Raw genomic sequence first — 20,132 nt, forward strand, 5'->3', positions numbered from 1 at the left:
GCAAAAATGTTGAATACAGTACATGTTCATAAGTATTAAACTAATCAACAGCATCATAAGCAGACACACATATCAGCTCTAAGATGCCTAAAGTTCTACAAATCCTCCTCACACTGCACAAATACCATCAACCAAACATCAAAGAGGCCTCACAAAGAAACAGAACAATATTAGTTGTCACTGCTGCACAAGTTGGGAATTTAAGATCCCTACCTGTATGCTAGCCTATTTTGTCACAGGAAAGTTCACTGAGACATGTGCTGAAATGCTGAAATACATAGGACTTCTGAAGTGCTGCAGAGGACACACTCATGAAGGAACACACACAGGATAGGAGTTTCATGTTGCACACGTCAGCAGTGGCTTGTTTACCCGCTGAAGACAAGTGTGGGTTTATCTCAGGAGGAGTCAGTCAATAGCAGAAAAGAGACACTTTTGCTCCAACTGCTTGGCAACGCTCGGTGCTTTCTGTCTGCTCCATACGTGACTGGAGGCTGCGACGCTTCGCCTGCAGTTCCCCTCAACACTCGGCTGCTTTTTTTCCTATCTGCAGTATCGCACTTTTACCTGCAATGCTTCTGTGTTCCTGAAATTTGGCCGTCAACACAGCAATCCTGTGGTTCAAAGCTGTTGTTGGTGCGAATGATTTCAACAGCTGTTGGAGTGTTTAAAAGCATAAATTGTTGTCAATAATTTTGCTTTCAAAAGAAAAAAAAATATCTCCTGGTATAAGCAGTACTCTCCAAATTTTAAACCATGGTGAGAAAAACTTAAGTTTGTCATATGGCTGTCAAAACTAATACATCCAAGTAACTTTCCACATTATTACACTCCTGTGTGTGTTGTGTGTTCATGACCCTTTGTGTGTGTGATCTGCCCTTCCTTTTTCCTTAATCACACACCTGCATATCTGGAACATAGTGTCAGTTTAGCACTATTCAACAAACCAGAAGCCATAATCCACGGCCTTTTATGTTGCTCCCAACAGCAAACATGCGATGCCGAACATCAGGGTTCAATGTTAGGGCTTATCATGTCCAGACAAGCAGGGAAAGTAGAGGAGAAGTTTGTTTGCTCTATTGTACAAGTTAGAAAACATAAATCATGTGTCTTCATATTGTGGGCCACTCATTACTCATCTATTTAGATAAATAAATAACTCTTAGATTTAGAGTACAGATTTGAATCGGATGCATTTTTCCCATATGTCCAACTCAAAATGCTTTGTTTGACCAGTTAGGAGGAGATCCAAGTGTTCCACAGAGAGGGAACCACTTGTAATTCATTTTTGCCTCAGACTAGACAGTACTCTGAGTCAAAGAGACCAAAAAATTCATGAGCAGCTGGAGAGAAGAATTTGGGGTAATGATCTGTGGTGTCTGCTGAAGGCAGTTCAACTTGGCTGACTAATAAGAGCCTCAGCACGCTAGCTTTTACTTTTACAATATATACTCCACTATACACCTCAGTATAAACTGCTATGATAATGTTAGTTAAGCACCAACTAAGACAATTGCGTCCTGCTCTCACTGAATCTGTCCTATAGCTAACTGCAGCACTGAATCTGTCCTATAGCTAACTGTAGCACTGAATCTGTCCTATAGCTAACTGTAGCACTGAATCTGTCCTATAGCTAACTGTAGACAAAGGGGACATCTAAACTGACATTACCTAACACAAAAAGACGTCTGACATGCTGTTGGTTTTGCAAATACTCAGGTGAATAAAATTACCTGGAATGGTTCTCAAGCTTGTTCCTCTCACTGGAGGTGGGAGCAGATCTTAGGCCAGATTTACAAAACTGCAGATTTATGACTGTGTATGCATAATGACAGAAATATATATACATGTTTTTCCCCCACCTGATTAAAAAACTATACACATGCCCAGTGGCGGCTGGTGGTGAAATTTGTTGGGTGGACTAACAAATGCATAATACCGATTAAATGGTTAACACAGCTGCAAAAGCAGCATCACCTATGATACACAGTTACATCAATTACAGGTACACTATACTTTTTTAGTGCTCTACATCAACACTCACTCACTCTCACACACACACCACTACAAAATGTGTTCCAACTGCAACGACTGCCCACAGATAGCCTGCTGCAACTGTCTTATTACAACTGTTTGGCGACATGTAGTGCAAAACACGCCTTCAGTACAACAGATGACCTCAGCAAAAACAAAGCGTCACAGTCCTTTAACAGGTCAACATGGGCCTACCTTATTTGAAAATAAGCTCACATCGATGGCCGATGTGATCCCAGTCTCTTAACTTCCAGCTTTTCCTCCAAAGACATTGAGGAAAATGGACAAGAAAGCAAATAATCCACCTCATTCATGCTAACGCCCGCCATAGCTTAAAGGGGAACTTCATTTTTTTTTCAACCTGGGGTCTGTTTTCATATGTCATTTCATACATGTGAGTGATGGAGAAATGAATTTTCGACATAGCTCCAGTATTTAGGCCAGGCAGGCAGCTTAGCAGCTCGCGCCAAAACAGGTGTTTTGGTGCAAGATATCGCGCGATTTCGGAACGAGATTTGCTTTCTAGCGTCCTGAGATTTGGATACAGACCACAACAAAGAGCAATCGCCAAGTAATGTGGAGGTTTTCGTTCACTTCTCATCTCTAGTATGTTGTGGGACACTCATTGAGACTATCCGAGCCGGTCAGTGTGGGGAAGCTGCCTGCCTGGCTAAATACTGGAGCTATGTCGAAAATTCATTTCTCCATCACTCACATGTATGAAATGACATATGAAAACAGACCCCAGGTTGAAAAAAACTGAAGCTCCCCTTTAACCTCTTCTCGCTGCGTCAAAGGCCTGTGGGCTGACCGAAGTTAGCCCAAATGATCAGTAAACCACGGGGGCGGGACATGATGCCTGTCAATCACTTACAAGAACGAAATTAATGAAAGCAGACTGCATCTGCTGGGGCTGTAAAAAATAAGCCCATTTAGAGATATTCTATGTTTTTCTTTTGACTGATTGGTGCTGTTGCTACCTTTGTTTTCACCTAAACTTAAAACAATCTGTTGTAAGTTGTTTGAAAAATAATTTTCTCATCTTTTTTGTGTTGGCCTGGGAGGGTTTAGCCCTGTTAGCCCATTTATACCAGCCATCCCTGCACATGCCTGATTCTGTTATATAAACTCCCATCACTGTGAAAACGGACACACTCCCACAACTATCCATTAATACGTTAGAAATGCTCTTACATGTGGTCTTAATGCACTACTAGGACTATGTATAGTGCCTGTACCACGACTCCATCACACATACTGGTAAACCATCATAAAAGTAAGATCTCAATCCGATGCTAGAAGAATGATAAATGATTCATTTATAGAGCTCACATTGAAACAGACTTTACAAAGTGCCTCACAATTCAAGATCAGATGTAAAATTCATAAACATGTGAGCAATGTGATCAAAAATAACCATGAAAAATATATTACTCAGAAATAATTTTGTGTAAATAATATTAAAAATTAATAATTTAACTGCTGACACAGTTTGGATGCTTTTAACCATTTGTTCATATGAATTTTAAATTTGCAAACAAAATGAAAAATATAAATTGTCGGTTTTTACCCAGAAAAGTAACTTTTGTGTCCAAACAAGTAAGAAAAAAGTCTATACAGGTGTAAAACAAAATGAAATTAATTCGACAAATGTACACAAGAGGGATCTGCAGATGAATGGTGAAGCAGAAATGGATTCCCTCATCCAAAACAAATGAAATTCTCTCAGAGAGGAATTCATTCAATACATGAAGTATAATCCTGACTTAATATACAAAATAACTACCTTAGGATTCACTGAGTAGTGGGATTATGCACACCAGCATACCTTGCATTATAAACAAAGGAATTGCACTTCACTGTCAGAAATGACAGCTGTCATGTCAGAGGACATGTGGTGCAATGGGACATAACATTTCCATAAATACACAGCATCAGAAGTGGGATTATGTTCCTAATGTTGTGGAGAATTTCAGGACAACAGCTGCAGGAGACGGAGAGAAAAGAATGACAAAAGTAAAATAAAAAGAGACAGAGGTGGAGTGAGATATTCACAAAGCCAAGACATGAAATGCAGGAAATTGTTTGGGGTGGTAGTTTCACTGACAACAGGTCCACGGTGATTCTGTAGCGGCTGAGCTGAGTGACAGCCCGCAGATGGATTTTGATAAAGCTGCCCTGATCGTTTGAGGATTCAGAGAGCAGTGTAGTGGCTCCATCTTCTCAACTCAGAGACTGCAAAAGTCCACACCTGCAGACAACTAGCCAGCAGTACAGGGCAGGAGGATATCAGGCAGAGCTTACACTGCAAAAAATATCCATCTGTCACTGATTGACTTGTTTCATGGAATATTTTGAAACGGCTTGTTTTAAGGTCGTACAGTTGTGGTCTATGCAGGGAGGGCACCGACTGTGTGGACAAATGTGGAAGACTGAAAACATGAGGCTAATAAAAAAAAAAGTAATTCTGGGCTCTTTCTGCACCAAACATGTCAGCAACTAAGATCTTGAATCTCATCATAGCTTAACATAAATGCATTTTGAAATTTAGATTTTATCACATTTGATGATACATTGGCATTTTTTTACTCATTTCTACTACCTCAACCTTCTGTTTCAAATGTCTACTCATTTCTACATAATATGCCCTTAGCACAGTGAGGCTGTCGTATGTTAACATTAGGTGTTCTTTCTATATATTTACATTTTTGCCTTCTACATTTCCCATAACTGCTGCACTGTATATTGTTGCTATTTTCAAAATCCATTTCCTCCCTCGAGGTCAGCAATGAGGTCAATGAGGTCCTGATCTTCGTAAGTTTCTCCACACTCAGACTGAGATTTTGTATTATGCGTGTCTGTGTGTGTGAATGTGGTTGTTTTTTGTGAACCCAAGTGTTTTGACAATGTTATGAATTCCCCCTGCAGACACATCTATTAGGCTAATTTTAGAGCACAGCCGAGACAACAGTGAACCAATCTGAGCCAGTCCTCTGTGGACCCTATTGTTGCATTGATCTGCCAAATAAGACTATTTTCAGCCAATTAGAATTCATCCCTCAGAGATAAGAGTGTTTGTCGCTTCTGCTGTTCATAGGGATGAATGCAATACCGGCAGTGACTCACATTTAATTGTCTACAAACCAGTGACCAAAATAAGGTCACACTATGTAAATATTAACATATTCACACATCTGTTGAACCTGTCTGTTGACTAGCTGTGGAACATTTTGTACCATGTTTTATCAGTTAGCTAGCCAGCCAATCATCTAATGTAAGTTGATAAAAGCTAGGTTAGCTAAACTCGCTAGTTAAGAATTATTGTTATCAAATGCCCAATTTAATACTGCATTATATAGTTAACTGAATGACAAAAAAATGGTTCTGAGAGATGCTGCACAGTGAACTAGTGGTTAGCACTTTCGCCTTGCAGCAAGAACATCCCTGGTTCAAATCCCGGCCTGGGCCTGGGATCTTTCTGCATGGAGTTTGCATGTTCTCCCTGTGCACGCGTGGGTTTTCTCCGGGCACTCCGGCTTCCTCCCACAGTCCAAAAATATGCTGAGGTTAATTGATTACTCTAAATTGCCCGTAGGTGTGAATGTGAGTGCTATTGTTTGTCTGTATATGTAGCCCTGTGACAGACTGGTGACCTGTCCAGGGTGTCCCCTGCCTTCACCTGAGTCAGCTGGGATAGGCTCCAGCACCCCCCGCGACCCTAGTGAGGATAAAGCAGTGTATAGAGAATGGAATGGGTTCTGAGAGAGTTGTCTAAAAGTTTTAGAGGAAATAGTGGCTGGGTAAAGAGAGAGAACAGGCAGCATGTAGCTCTGTTGCCAAGCAACAGTAAGGTCACAATCAAAAGTCTATTGGTTATGACTTTTTTTATTTTTTAATATTTTTTCACAATTTCTACTAAAAGTCAATAATCTGATAATAGGTTATATTATGTTTCACATGAATTCAAAAAAAAAAAAACAATGAAACAAATTACACTCAGGAAACTCAAATGTCCTGGGGAAAAAAGTAACCAATTAAAATGTACACTTACTTTAAAATAAAACTTCTCTGCTTGGGCCTCCGAACCTCATAATTCTGCGCTTGCTTAACCCCTAAATTCCACATAACGCGAAACCGCCGCGCCGCGCTCTTGAATCGTACTGCGCAGCACTTAGAACCCATTCTCTTCTATCTGAAGCGCCGGCACGCGCCACGGCGCTGGAGATTCGCTTCAGGTCTATTTTCTGCGCCGTCGCTTCAAAACCTCGTAAATTCACCGTCGTTGAGAACGCACCAAACAGGAAGTTAAACCGGAACTTTCAAAATAAAACAATGCACGCCCTCTCGGACGTAAATTTTTTCGTATATGTTGTTATTACACCTCCGGAGGCATGAGCATCAGGTCAACAGGGTCCCAGATACAACACGACACCATGGACGAAGAAAAATGACCGTTTTTATATAGAATAAACTATACAAAATTAACGATTGGATAAAGAAAAGCACTCATTTGAGATCAAAACAAATTATGTACTCAACCATGATAGAAGTACTATAAATCACAGAGCAATGTGGCTGGGTCAAGCAGAGCGACCTTGTAGAAGCGAAATGAGGTGTGGTTTATTTATTTTCTGTTTATATCATGTGTTTTTATCGCGTGATATCGCTATTCATACGAGAGCCTCTATGAGGAGCAGCCCTCCCCATCCGGACGGCGCGCCGCTGCGCTGCGCTTGCAGTGTGCTTTGACTTTCGGAGCAAGACGGCGGCACTTCGTTCCGTTGCGCGGCGCAATCGCGTTATGTGGAAATTCGGGGTAAGGCCTTGCTCACTTCAGTTTCATTACAAGCTACCAGCAAGATAATGGCACACCATCATTAAAACAAGCTGATATGCATTAGAAAAAAAATGCATTATCACAAACTACATGCATAATACAAAAATCACCAAAAGAGAGAGAAGAAAGAACTTACAAGACAAACCAGTTCACTTATTGGGAAAGATCACTTTTTGCAGTGTAATGCACCAAAGTCTCTCTCTGCTCTTCCCTTTTCCTCTCATCTCAATCCCTCTTTCCCCATGTTCCTCCATCACATCCTTCCTCTCAGTGGCAGATAAAGAGAGACTGACTCACACCCATGTCCAATTAGCCTGACATGTGACTGGACTCAGAGCAGGAATCCAGGATTTTCGCTCCTGCTGCGCCACAGATTCACATTCATGTTGATGGCTCAGTCTGAATGGACCCTCCAACTTTGTCAACTGAGCTGTCTCTGCGACAAGGCAGTATCTGCAGCCAGAGAGACATTATGCATTTCATGTTGTTTTTACCATTAATATGGGAATGTGAGGAGCTCAGCCTCACCTCTCAGGCTCATTCTCTCTGTGTCTGTCTCATGTGGTCAGGTAACAGCACTCAGAGAGCTGAGAACAAACAACACCCACACTGCTTACTTGCGTCAGTGAAGCAATTTTCCACCAAAAGACACTTTGACATAAAGTAACTAACCTCCCGGTTCACACACACAACCCAGACTGCATGTTGACAGATAGACTCTCTGCTATCCTGCAGCCAACCACAGATGAGATGCAACAGCTAAACGTGTGACCAGACACGTGCAAACACGCACACGCACACAAACATGAGTCTACAGTAGCCACTCTCTGCTCCTGTTGGGAGGTGGAAGGAGGAAAAGGAGGGGGGTGTCACTAGCAAGACAGTTCCCATAGCAACATACAGGTGACTCACCAGCCGGTGATGCAGTTGCTGTGACAACCTGCAGTGTGTAGCATCGCTATGGGAGCCGAGTGAAAGGGAAGAACACATTGTGGGTGTTTGTTGTCGTGGGTGTCGAAGTATAACGCCGCAGACCAAACAAGCGGTGAGCAAAGAGAATGGACTGAAAGGTCAGAGGCTAAGGGATTAGCTCATTTAAAATCCAAGAGCGAAAACAGATTTGACGACCCTGTGGCAGTGGAAGAGCACACTGAATCAGAAATGAATCGTTGAATGGTTACTTTGGTTATAAACCCCTATGTAGACAGGATTTATCTTGTTGGAGGTGAGTAATAAAAAGCTTGCCCTGCTTTTTTGGAGCTGATCTGTCTGGATGAGTTTTTAGCCACTGTCACACTATAGGAGGTGCTTTACACTAAACAAGAAACTTTCTTCAAGCTACTCTAATCCACCTTGTATAATAGGTGGCTGTTGCTCAGGTAGAGCGGGTTGTCCATTAATTGCAAGGTTGACCGTTCGACACATGACCCCTCTTCTGCATGACGGCAGGCGAGCCTTGCATGGCAGCTTTGCCACCACTGATGTGTGAATGGGTAAATGTGAAACACTGTAAAGTGCTTTGAGCACCACTAAGGTATAAAAGTACTATATAAGTGTAGATCATGAAGCATTTACCATATGAATACAATGACCGTGTATGTGAAGTGAGTTGCACACTGGCCCACTCCCAATCTCAACATTCATGGAGCGTTCCTGCTAAGAGCATGAGGGTTTGCTTGTCTCACTGTCAACTCATTAAATGCATGAGAGCTCTGATCTTGACTGGATGACACTATTATTTTACATCCATTTCTGTGAGTCTGCATATCTGCAGGCTTTCCTGAGGCACACTGGTGACATGTACATGACTGCCCTTCCCCTAGAGAATGTACACAAACCAAGCATGAGAGACGCAGGGAAGAAATCTGCTGCAAACCTGCAAGTGAGCATCTGGCTACTCTGGTTATTTCAGGCATATTTGCAGAGTTGTTTGTATAGTCAGGTAATGTCCACACAGGTTTTTCTGGATGTCTGTGGCTATCCTGACTTTTGGGAGCTTGCCTAAATGTATTAACACTGTAACGACACAATCAAGCACAACAGCTGTTACATCCATTAGGCTTGCGAGGCTTTTCTATAAAAATCACCAAACCCATTTCAGACTTAAATTAAACAATACATGCACCTCAAACAAAGCTTCTCTCACCTATATTTTTCCACACCCGTTTACTGCCATAAAACTTGTATGAATGTTGAACAGAGAGTTTGTTTTGCTTTCAGGTGTCTCATTTCTTCTACTGAAGTTGTGATCATCACAACAGCGGGACGTTTATATGGACTGTTGCTTGTGAACAGTGAACATGAACACACTGCACAGCACCATATGTACCACTGTCAGCAACGTTTGTAAAGGCCCAAACAAACGAACAAAGATTCATAACAGATAAATACTGTAAATTAAGATGAGATTGGACACAAAAGGTCACAACTAAGAAGTTTCTAGTTCAGTATTTTTCCACAATAGCTACAAACATATCGGTTGCTGACTTTGTGCCATTTTGGTTTTTGCTCAGTTTTCACAATAGGAGAACTCGAGTTTGATGATTGCAATATGCAAATATGCAATCTTTGTTACATCACCTATTAGTTTACTGTTTAAATGCTCCATCTTATTTGTTTCTAATCATTTTGTAAAGCAGTCACCATTTTTCTGAAAAAAATAAGATTTCTAACTTGTTTTAGACTCCGCTAACAAATGGTTGGTCAAACTGGAGAAAAAAAAGATACTGGAAAAAATGGCGATTCTACATATTAGAGATATTTGACTGCTTACATTTATACCTTGTTTTCATACTTGTCTCTGCTCTGCGTAAACAAAGCCTGCAGATCAACTGAGTAAGGTAGCAAAGTCTCCAATTTTTTGTGAGCTGACTTGTGGTGACAACCGAGTCAATCGTGGCTTCACAGTTCCACCAAGGAGCGCAGAAATTTTAGTTTTTACTGATGGTTTGACAAATCTATATAAAGATGTGATGGTGATAAAAGTGAAGTGGATGTGCATATGATTATTGGTAGTTGCTAGACGTACGGACCCGTACCCTGTGGCCTACGGATACGGCACTTTCCATTTGCCAATCAGATACGCGAGATCTGGTCATGTGTCTCCCGGTAGACGCTGGAGGTACAGACCCGTAGCATCGGTACTACAGGTACGGACCCTAAACCTAACCCTAACCTTTGCTTACCTTTCAACAGTTTGCAGTGGTTAGCAGCTTCTTGACTCACGAGACTCGCGTACGGTCCGTATCTGTCTGGCAAATGGAAAGTGCCGTATCCGTAGGCCACAGGCTACGGGTCCGTATCTGTAGACACTACCATGATTATAAGTACAGATCTAGTTCATTTTTCAGACGACACTGAAAATCGCACATGATTTATTGTGCCGATTTGCAGTGTTTGACTGAAGGTTAAAAATCCGGCAACTCTGATAAATGGTGTAATTTTGGTGATTCTTTGAAGGTAACATGCCTTTCAAACTAACAGTGGGGTTTGGGGTTCAGAGGGTTAACAACATAAAAATACTTCCATCTGTGATATAAAAATGAGGTATTATATTCACAGGAATGAAAGTACACTAATACTGTAAAAAAGAATTTATTTTTTGAGGAGGAAGGGGCCATGTGCATTTTAAGAACTGAATCACGCAAAGCGGGTGACACACAAAACTAAAATGTAGCTTTCTGTCCATCCTACCATTGCGTGGGCAGGCGTTGAGCCGGTGATTGATATCGAGGGAGCAGGGTTTGCGTGTGACGGCGGTGGTCACAGACTCGTACGGGTTGTCCTCATCTTCTGGAAGGAAAACATCCAGTGAAGGAGAGGTGACGATCTCTGCCGAGCGCTTTGAATCCTAGGAGAGAAAAACAGAGAAAGAAAAATGTTGAGGGAATTAGTCAAATATGTCACATCAGCCAAAAACGGCAACAATCTGATGGCCACTTTTCTGGCCACCACCATTATTGTGTGTGTTTTATCAGCCTACTCCAACATGAACTACAAGCAGGACTCCATTCATGTCCATTCAGGGAAACACAAGCACACCACTAATTGCATTATTAATTATGTACTGCAGCTGGCCTATTATCTCTTCCAAAAAACTCATACGTGATGAAGCATGTTAATGAATAGTGATTGACAAGCACATTGAAGAAGCCTTTGACTGAGTCTGGACGCACAGCCATGAAAACCAAAATGATTTTTTTTTGATTGTATGAGCTGTATTTAAAAGACAGAGCACAACACAATATAAACTCAGTTATAAAGCAAAAAGAAAAACATGAAAATAAACAGTGTCTATTCAGGACCAAAGGTCTGAGCCTTTTTCTTTCTCACCCATCACGTAGATTGCCTTTGCCTGAGGTGCATCATTACAAACAAAAAAAAGAAAGGAACCAAACACAGCCTCGTAATCTCTCAGTTCAGCTCAAGGCTATCATTCAAGTCCAACCATGTTCACACAATTGGATTATCATGAAAGATTTAGGCCAATGTTCTCTCAAAGTAAAGGGTTGGAAAGAGTTTAAACTTTTCTTGCTTCTTTTAAAACAGTCCCTTGAGGACTTTGGCTTTTTGTCCTCTGTGAGGACTGTAATCAACAGGGTTTTCTTGGAGCTTTTTAAAAAAGAACATGCATCTTTCTACTTGAAAATTATTGCCAGTGCCTTCGATAAACAGTAGATTGTTGTAAAATTGCTGCAATTGCTTAGGTTTCACAGTTTAATTAGATGAATGTGCTACAAGGCAAAATCCTGTAGTGTTAAGATTGGGTATGATACGTTTTAAAATCTGCAACCTTCAAACGTGAGATGCAAAGGCTTTATTTCAATTTATTAACTGATGAAAGAGGTAGCTGTTGATCTACCCTTTGATGGTGCAATAGCTTCAGGGTCTCATCACACGGCATGAGTGGATTAAAAAAGAACAAAACAAATGCGGCAAAACCAATCACAAAACTCCCTAAAACACAACAGAGCTAAAAGTCCTGATAAACCTATAAAGACAACACGTATTCGTGTTCAGAAAGCAGATTGAATCATTTCATGGTGAGGTGTTTTTTTGGAGAAAGTTTTAACATTTCATTCCCAACTCCACTGAAGACTGGGAAAGGTAAAAAGATAAGGGAAACTGCAAAACTAAAACAGCGTGTGTGTGTGTGTGTGTGTGTGTGTGTGTGTGTGTGTGTGTGTGTGTGTGTGTGTGTGTGTGTGTGTGTGTATATATATATATATATATATATATATATATGGAGAGAGAGAGAGAGAGAGAGAGAGAGAGAGAGAGAGAGAGAGAGAGAGAGAGAGATTAAAAGAATTTACCTATCACTGGCACTGAATGTTTACTACAAAAACTGCCATTTTAAATTAGGAAAATGACGAACAGATAAAGTAAACACAGGGGCAGTTTAGTTGTAAACTAATTAAAATTATTACTCAGTGACTGGCGCAAGAATTTCCAAAATATTTAACACAGTAAAGGAGTTGCAGTCTACACCAGTAAATAATCTGCTCTGTTATTAATCTCTTCACAGCAATGAAATAATCTTCATATCTGATCTACGTGATGGAGTGACTTTTTCACTATGAGTAACATTAGTGGAGGAGATTTTCATTAGTTTGTTTTTCTACAATCAGAATATAAAGTGCTTGGACATTTTAGATTTTTGTGTACGTGACAGGGATGTTTTTGTTTTGTTTGCTTTGCTTATTCTGAAAGTGCAGGGTAGGTACAGGACTGGCAAGCACTGGGGAGGGTATAAAGTTTTTCCAACTAGAGCAAGAGAGGTTGTAGAAGCAGTGATTCTTTCTTTTGCTTGCTTGCTTGCAAAATGCACATATTTTGTTTGGACAACTGACTTGCTGTGCATAGACTACATGCTCATGGTACATCAGTGGCTCTTTGAATATCAGTCACTACACTTAGTCCAGCTGCTAGAAACAGCTGCTCAGCTAGAACAGATGTCCATAAATACTGCTGCAGAAACTTTACCAGTCAAGGAAATCTGTCAGTATTTACGGCCACTTCTGGATTTATACTGATGCACTTCATCACTTCAGTTTAATGCTACGAAAATGCAATTACAATCCTGCTACTCCTGAACGTTAGCAGTGTTAGCACTAACAGCTGCTCTCTGCTGACACATAGGCCTCAGCCTCTGTTAGCATTTGAAAATCCCAGTTTAGCATTAGCATGAGCTACTGGCTATACCAAACAGCCAGCAGACACATTTTTCACAACCCAATGCTGCAGAGCGCTGTCACAGCTAGCACTTAGACAACAGCAAGGTGCACTCATTTTATGCCGCCACCATGGGCAGTCAGCAACACACCTGTAAACAATAAACAGTAAGAAGGTCCACCTGGTGGTGCAACAGGGTACTACAGCAGATCTACAATTTTCTTACATGCATGTCCCTTGTCCTCTGCCTTTTTGGTTATTATCTTAACTGATTAAATAATTACAAGCTAATGAATAAAAATAATCCCCAACCGAAAATTTTAACAAAAAAAAGAAAAACTACTTTGAACAAATATACTGCCCAATTCATAAACTGTAATACACATAATATATGAAATTGACAGATTTCTACGAAAAGGGCAACATATTGAGAATCCATTTTCATTTCAAGTTCAATATTTATGAGGAAGTTATAAGGAAATGCTTCTTTGGGAACTTTATATAACACCCTCACTGGATATTCCAGGAGAATTTCAGATTGAGCATTGTTACAGCACTGGTGAAAAGGTTGAGCCCCAGTGGGCTCAGACAGAGAGCTGGAGCCCAAAAGGTCCCTTATCTCTGAGGCAGATGTGTTCCAAGAAAGAATGAAAAACAAGCGATGAGTGATGTGAAGCAGGGGAAAAGGTTACAGGGGGTGAGAGTCATTTCAGCCAAAAAGACAAAACATTTCTTTCCAGAGACGTAGCCTCTGGATGGCTGCCTTTTTCCCATAACGCAACACTCCATCATCATTTCTGAAGAGTCAGTTGGCAACCTTCCCTTGGTTGTGCCTTTCCTAATGGGATCAGTGGTGAACTTGTCACCATGGTGACAAGTTGTGTGTGTGGCTGTGCCTGTTCTGAACATGGCGTCTTATATATTCCTCAACCCTGACTCGATCATTACCTCCTTTGCCTTCTCCGAACCTCCTCTTCCCACTCAACAGCCATTAGTCTTCTTGTCATCATCTGTTACTACATTACCCACACTGCACCAGGCCATCAATCACACACTGAGAACACTCAAAACGGATTAATCATTCTGGCTGATAGAGCAATCAGTCCTTTGATGATTTCTCTCGCTCACACCCTCTGCACTCAATCTGAGATTTATTTCACTGCACACTTTATTAAAAGGCCTACAAACTCAAAGACCCCTCTATATTTTTCCCCTCCCTTTTCTTTCTCCATCAGCACTCAATTAGACTGCCATTACCAGCTAATGGAGATTCAGTCAGTCTTCTATGCCTTCTCTCCACAGGTGGCGCAGCCTCAACTGACACTGATTTGACTTGACAGCCTGGTTAGCTGCAGATTTCACTCACAGAGCTGAAGGAAAGGTTCAGAGTGCTCTCATGGAGCCATGAAGACCTGCTGGTAGTTCATTGCTCATTTCAGGGACATAAAAACTCTTACTTGGAATTATAAATGCATGTGACAGCTCAAATTAAAGGCTCAATGCATCATCTTCACATTAATTTTGAGACTTTATGATAATGATGATGAAAAAAAAGGCAAGACCATTAAATGGGAAATCTGGTCTCAATATATCTCACACAGAATATTAAAATGTACCATGATGTTGCCTTAACATTCATTAGTTCCACTACAAGGATGACATTTTTGTATTATTAGTGAAATGTCCCAAAAGCTGCCAAATTCATTGTTGTGTAACATAGTACAGACAAACTAGTTATAAAACAGTTTACGTGGATTCTGAGGACACTAAGTGGAAAACTTATTAATTTATTTCGAACATGAAATTAACAGCTGATGGAGCTTATACAAAATAAAACTGCTTAGGGCCTTAATCAGGCACCTAAACGTTAACAACTCCACTATTTGTCATCTAAGAAGTCATTTTGGACAGAATGATACGACAATATACCCCCTGGATAGATGTGTCCAAGGATGTCCTCCAAACTGTCCGAGCCCTTCACTTTTCACAAGTGGCATCAACAGCCTCTAACTCTGTGCATCACAGATGTGTGATAAATCATCTCATCTTGATAAACACTGAATAAAGAAATCAAGTAATGTCTGGAGGCACACAAAGATGCACCACACTGAGGTAGAGGTTCCAAATGGCTGGTATCAATGGATGGGGACCCTGTACTTGTATGATGTGCATGCCAGCATCAAAGAAATGGGAAATGTGTCACTCAGGTGGCCCATCTTGCTAGGGCAAACACTGGTCCCTAATAGTCAGCCGCAACCAGGTGGAATTTGGTGGGCATGGATGGAGATGACGAGAGTTGACAAGTGACCAAGGACTGTCCTACCTCACGAGACCTGCATGGAAGCTACAGGGGGAACAACGGAGGGTGAAAGGGCTCATTATCAAATCATGACAGGCTGATTATGAGCCAGGGAGGAAGGCCACTTCAAATTTGGTTATGCAATTGAACTTCTCATGTTCATCATGTGCTTTCAAGGCACTTTTTAAGTGAAACCAAGTATTTTTTTCCAAACAATTTTCTCATTGTTGCAGTATATATATCGCTATCATTCTCATCACCCACCAACACGGTCTCACGGGGATTCGTGAAACTGTTACGTAAATTTTTTGTTTCTTTTTCGTGCGCACCAACACGATTTCGTCATGTTTTTCGTGCCGCTCACCACGAAATGTTTTTCGTGTTGCTCACAACGAAACCCGCTGTGGTAATCACAGCTGAAAGTGGTTTATACCAGCGGATTCATGACGATCTAAGCTGTCCATCGGCGTATACTGCTTGTGTGATCGCGTTTGCGGCCGCCGGCCGCCGGACATTCTTGAAATTCCTATGCAAATTGGGGAAAAAAAAAAAAAAAAAAAAAAAAAAAAAAAAAAAGGTAAGTGTACCACCGGGTTATGGTTATGGTTAGGGTTATGGTTAGGGACGATGTCATGCAAAATATAGCGTTGGATTCGCCATGGTTTTACATTAAAATATAATACACACATTCGTTTGAAATACGTTCTGGGTGGCACGAAAAGTCCGCCGTTTAAAATACATTGGTGCGCATTTCGTGGTGAGCGGCACGAAAAACATGACGAAATCGTGTTGGTGCGCACGAAACCGAAACTAAAACTTACGTGACAGTTTCACGAATCCTCGTGAGATCGGGCTGCACCCACGCCTAATCACTTATGCAGTTTAACTCAACTAGTAGTTTCTCTCAGAAGGTAGGGGGTGGAGGAGAAAATGATGACTTATTACCAGTAGTAGCAGTCCCTAATTACTCTGACTAACCTGGTGCCTTACAGTGTGCGTCACTTGGTCAGACTTTACTGGAAATGCACTTGTTTGCTTTGGGGCATTAAGCTGGGAAAGAGTGCAGTTTGTTAGAAGAACTGAAGATAAGAATTTCCAAGTTAAGGCAGTTACTGGAAGTGAAAGGAGATTCAAACAGAGACAAGTGGAACCATTGTCTTTGTAACGGGAAGCGACATGCTTAATGGGATATTCAGTCTTGATTTGAAAATAAACAATCAGCACTAAGAAATCTGGTGGAAAATGCTAGCAATCATCTCAATCTGTAATTTTTTTGCAGTAGTAACCAAGATGTCACCATAAATTAAAAAAAAAAAAAGTAGAAGTTCAAGAAAGCACATTGAGAGAAGCTGTATGACAGAAGAAGCTCAAGAAAGATATTCTGATATTTCTCTGTAGTGTGTACAGGGAGGAAATATTAAAATGAAAGGTACAAGGAGAAAGGACAGAAAACATGAAATTATTAAGGATTCTTTTTAATCCCAGAGATGAGGCATGACCTCCAACATACTGTAAATTAATTTCTCATTCTCCTGTCACATGCTCTATTCTTCACTGTCCTTTATCACCACTTCTACCTCTCCTTTCACTATAACATCAACTGCCATTATTCCTCTCTCTGCTCTAATTCTCAAGCTTTCACTGTGGCTGCTTAGGAAGAAGCAAACCGAAAGAAAGAGGCCAAAGCTGACAGGAGCAACGTAAAGTACTGCCTGAGATGAAGACAGAGAGACAGTGAAGAGAGAAGGCAGAGGAAAACACAGGTAGATCAAAGGGCGCCAGGATCCATCTCAACACTTACTTTGGAGTTTGTGTCAGCGAATCCCAACGAGATGAGCACGAGACAGAGAGACAGAGCGGGAAGAGGAAAATGAGTTCATACTGAGGAAGGGAAGCAGAGGAAGTGGGAGTGCAGTGAGCTAGAAGTCGGGATTTCCTCACACGCACAAACAGAAAAAAACCCTCAGAAATAGGAGGCAAGTACAGACAACATGCTTGATTTCTCTCACAAAGGACAGTGAAACTGAGACAAGAAAATGGGCAATTTAGTGAAGAGAGCAAAAAGCTTGGCATTTGAGCAATTCCCGTGCCAGTGGACAAACTACTTTCCCCTCAAACAGGACAGTCAGTGCCAGGAAATCCCTCACAGTCAAGTCCCCGGTGGAGCCCAGAAGCACCTGAATCTGGAGATGAAGTTAATCCGGCAGTGTGACAGCAGGTTTAGCTACCTGATATTTTGATGGGGTCCTCGCTCCTCTTCCTCCTTGGCCCTGAAGGGCTTTAAAAAGCTTTAAAAAAATAGGCTTCACGCGGTGCAATACGAGCAGTGCCTCCAACAAACAAACACACTGAGTCTTCATTCAATTCCCTCCCTCCTTCTGTATCTTTCAGGGCAGAGATAGGACACAGAGGAACTTGTGTCTGAGCCGAACAGGAAGAGAGCAGACAAACAGAGGCCTCCTCTGGCCACTAATTAGCAGGTCGTATGCAGCTCCCGTCCAACTGCAGAGGCCAGATTAAACGTTTAAGAGTGTGTGCGTGTGTGTGTGTGTGTGTGACGGTGCCTCCACATGTGACCGAGGGATATGCCACGGTTTGTGATTATATCTGACTAATAATGCAGTGTGGTGTTTGTACGTGTCTGCCTGAAGCTGATAGTTGTTTTTTATGTGGGGTCATGTGAGAGCTTAAGTGAATACTTTGAGTTTTTCCTATTTTTATGCACAACTGAATTTGCTTGCATTATGTAAATAATATGTACATGTGTTCTCATGTGCACAGGAATGATAACCCGAATAGAAAATGTGCTGCTACTTTTCTGACCAGCTTCTATTTTACGGTCTTAAATCTGTGGATGCTTTCTCTTTACGTCTTTCACCACTGTAACAGTCACAACCCAACCCACTGCCTCATACACTGAGTTCATAGGCCATCAGATATGAATAGAGGCTATAATTTGCTGGCATTTCCTCATGGAGACTATTTGATTAGAGAAAGGGAGGGGGGGGGGGGGGGGGGTGGACTCCAGAGAGGACAATGGACTCTCTGAGAGCCTCAATGAGTGGAAAGAACAGAGAGAGGTGCAGTCATGAGGACAGCAGTCAAGAGACGTAATGATGAAAAAACAGATTAAAAATGCTAATCAAAAAGTAACACCACTCCACAAGCTAATACGCTCCTTCCTCCTTCCTGGTAATCAAACGTTTATCCCGTCACCCATTTCTTTTGCGCAGCATCACTTGCTGCAGGTTGTCAGGGACTGTCTGCTTTCATCATCTTGCAGACACAGAGGTACTTAACCTGGCTAATCTTTAGCGGCGTCTTATTCAGGCTAATTCAGAGGTAGTAGCTGTAGTTTTTCACTTTGAACAGTCAGACTAATTGACTCCCCTCATTTTTGTAAAAAAGCAATTCAAAAACTGTTGGAGAGATGACATAGAAAATGGTAGAAAAAATAGGAGAGATGTAGAGAACAGCTGGTTGAGAAGTGAATCAGAGTCTGGGAAACAGAAGAAGAGCAGAGAAATAGAATGAGGTGCAGGTTGGTCAGAGGAGGGAGAAGGGATTGCCTCACAGAATTGGATTTCCCTCCATGTCTGGCTAATCCCACTGAAATCAGCTAGCTGAGCCACCCATGGGACAGACAGTCACTCCTCAGAAAATAACACCCTTCACATTCCCCATGATGGCTGCTGCATTGAGCAAAGCTCAAACTGTGGCTTCCTTTGGCTCCACACTTAATCCCACAGACACGGCAACTAGCCAGAGCAGGAGGCTGCTGACAGAGCCGCTGCTGTGACCAAACTTCTGCTGTATTTAACTGCACGACCCACAACTTTGGAGTGAGTTTTGGAGTAGCAGCTTCAGTAGCTGTACAGGTGACAGAAACTTATTTCCCATTTATTATTTTATATGTACTCTGCTTTTATATCTCAATAATGATAGAGGGAATTGCTTTAGAGGATGCTTACTGCTCCCGTTGGTCTCACATCAACCCTCTGCACACAGACACTTTACTGATGTGCCAACAGCACAGTCTGACAGCTGATCTGTCCTTGTTTTTGATGGGATGTGTTTGGTGGATAGCGGAACTAGTACATGTTGTGATGGTGCTCCCAAATGATCTTCTTTGTGTTTTTTTTTTTTTTACAAAGTTGCTGCAGGTTCTCTAATTGTAATCTGAAGGAGGAAAAATCTACAGAAGAGCTCTGCCGCACATTATTGTTATAAGTTCATAAAGTGAAAAGATACACAAACAGTCAAGCCCGAAATTACTCATGCCCCTAGCAAATTTTCATTTGAAGTTGCTTTTATTCAACCGGCAAGGTTTTTTGATTGGAAATGACAGGTGTTTTCCAAAAGATAATAGGATAATGTACAAGAGGCATCATTGTGGAAAAAAAACAACTTTTCAGCTTTTATTTACATTTCTAAGTAACTTTTAAGTTCAAATTTACTAGGGGTATTAATAATTTCAGGCTTGACTGTATATACAAGTCAGACAAACATTTACACATTTTCAATTTTCATCTCCTTATACCTTCCTTGATATACAGTAACAGATTCTAAAGTGACTAATTTAGGATGTTTGAGATCACTCATTTAACAAAAAAAAAAGGATTGAAAGTGATGAGTAAAAAGAAGAATTTAAATGCAAAAAAATAAGATGAAAGTGAAGTGAAACAGACTCCAAATTATCAGTTCAACCTTCAAGAGAAATCTGCTAAACACTACTGAACTGCAGTACAATGTCAGGCTGACAAAAGTCAAGGTAGAGGACTTTTAAAT

At 41.2% G+C, this 20,132-nt stretch overlaps 1 protein-coding gene across 6 annotated transcripts in view; it reads right to left on the minus strand.

Annotated features, from left to right (window-relative positions):
* anks1b (ankyrin repeat and sterile alpha motif domain containing 1B) overlaps nt 1-20,132 on the minus strand; it is a 291,730-nt gene that overhangs the window by 119,890 nt on the left and 151,708 nt on the right. For all 6 annotated transcript variants that reach the window (XM_051957203.1, XM_051957205.1, XM_051957200.1 and 3 more), the window contains exon 11: nt 10,565-10,721. In XM_051957203.1, the coding sequence (XP_051813163.1) occupies nt 10,565-10,721 (157 nt within the window). The remainder of the gene's footprint in view (nt 1-10,564; nt 10,722-20,132) is intronic.

This window comes from Acanthochromis polyacanthus, chromosome 1 (genome assembly GCF_021347895.1).
Source record: "Acanthochromis polyacanthus isolate Apoly-LR-REF ecotype Palm Island chromosome 1, KAUST_Apoly_ChrSc, whole genome shotgun sequence".
NCBI lineage: Eukaryota > Metazoa > Chordata > Actinopteri > Pomacentridae > Acanthochromis > Acanthochromis polyacanthus.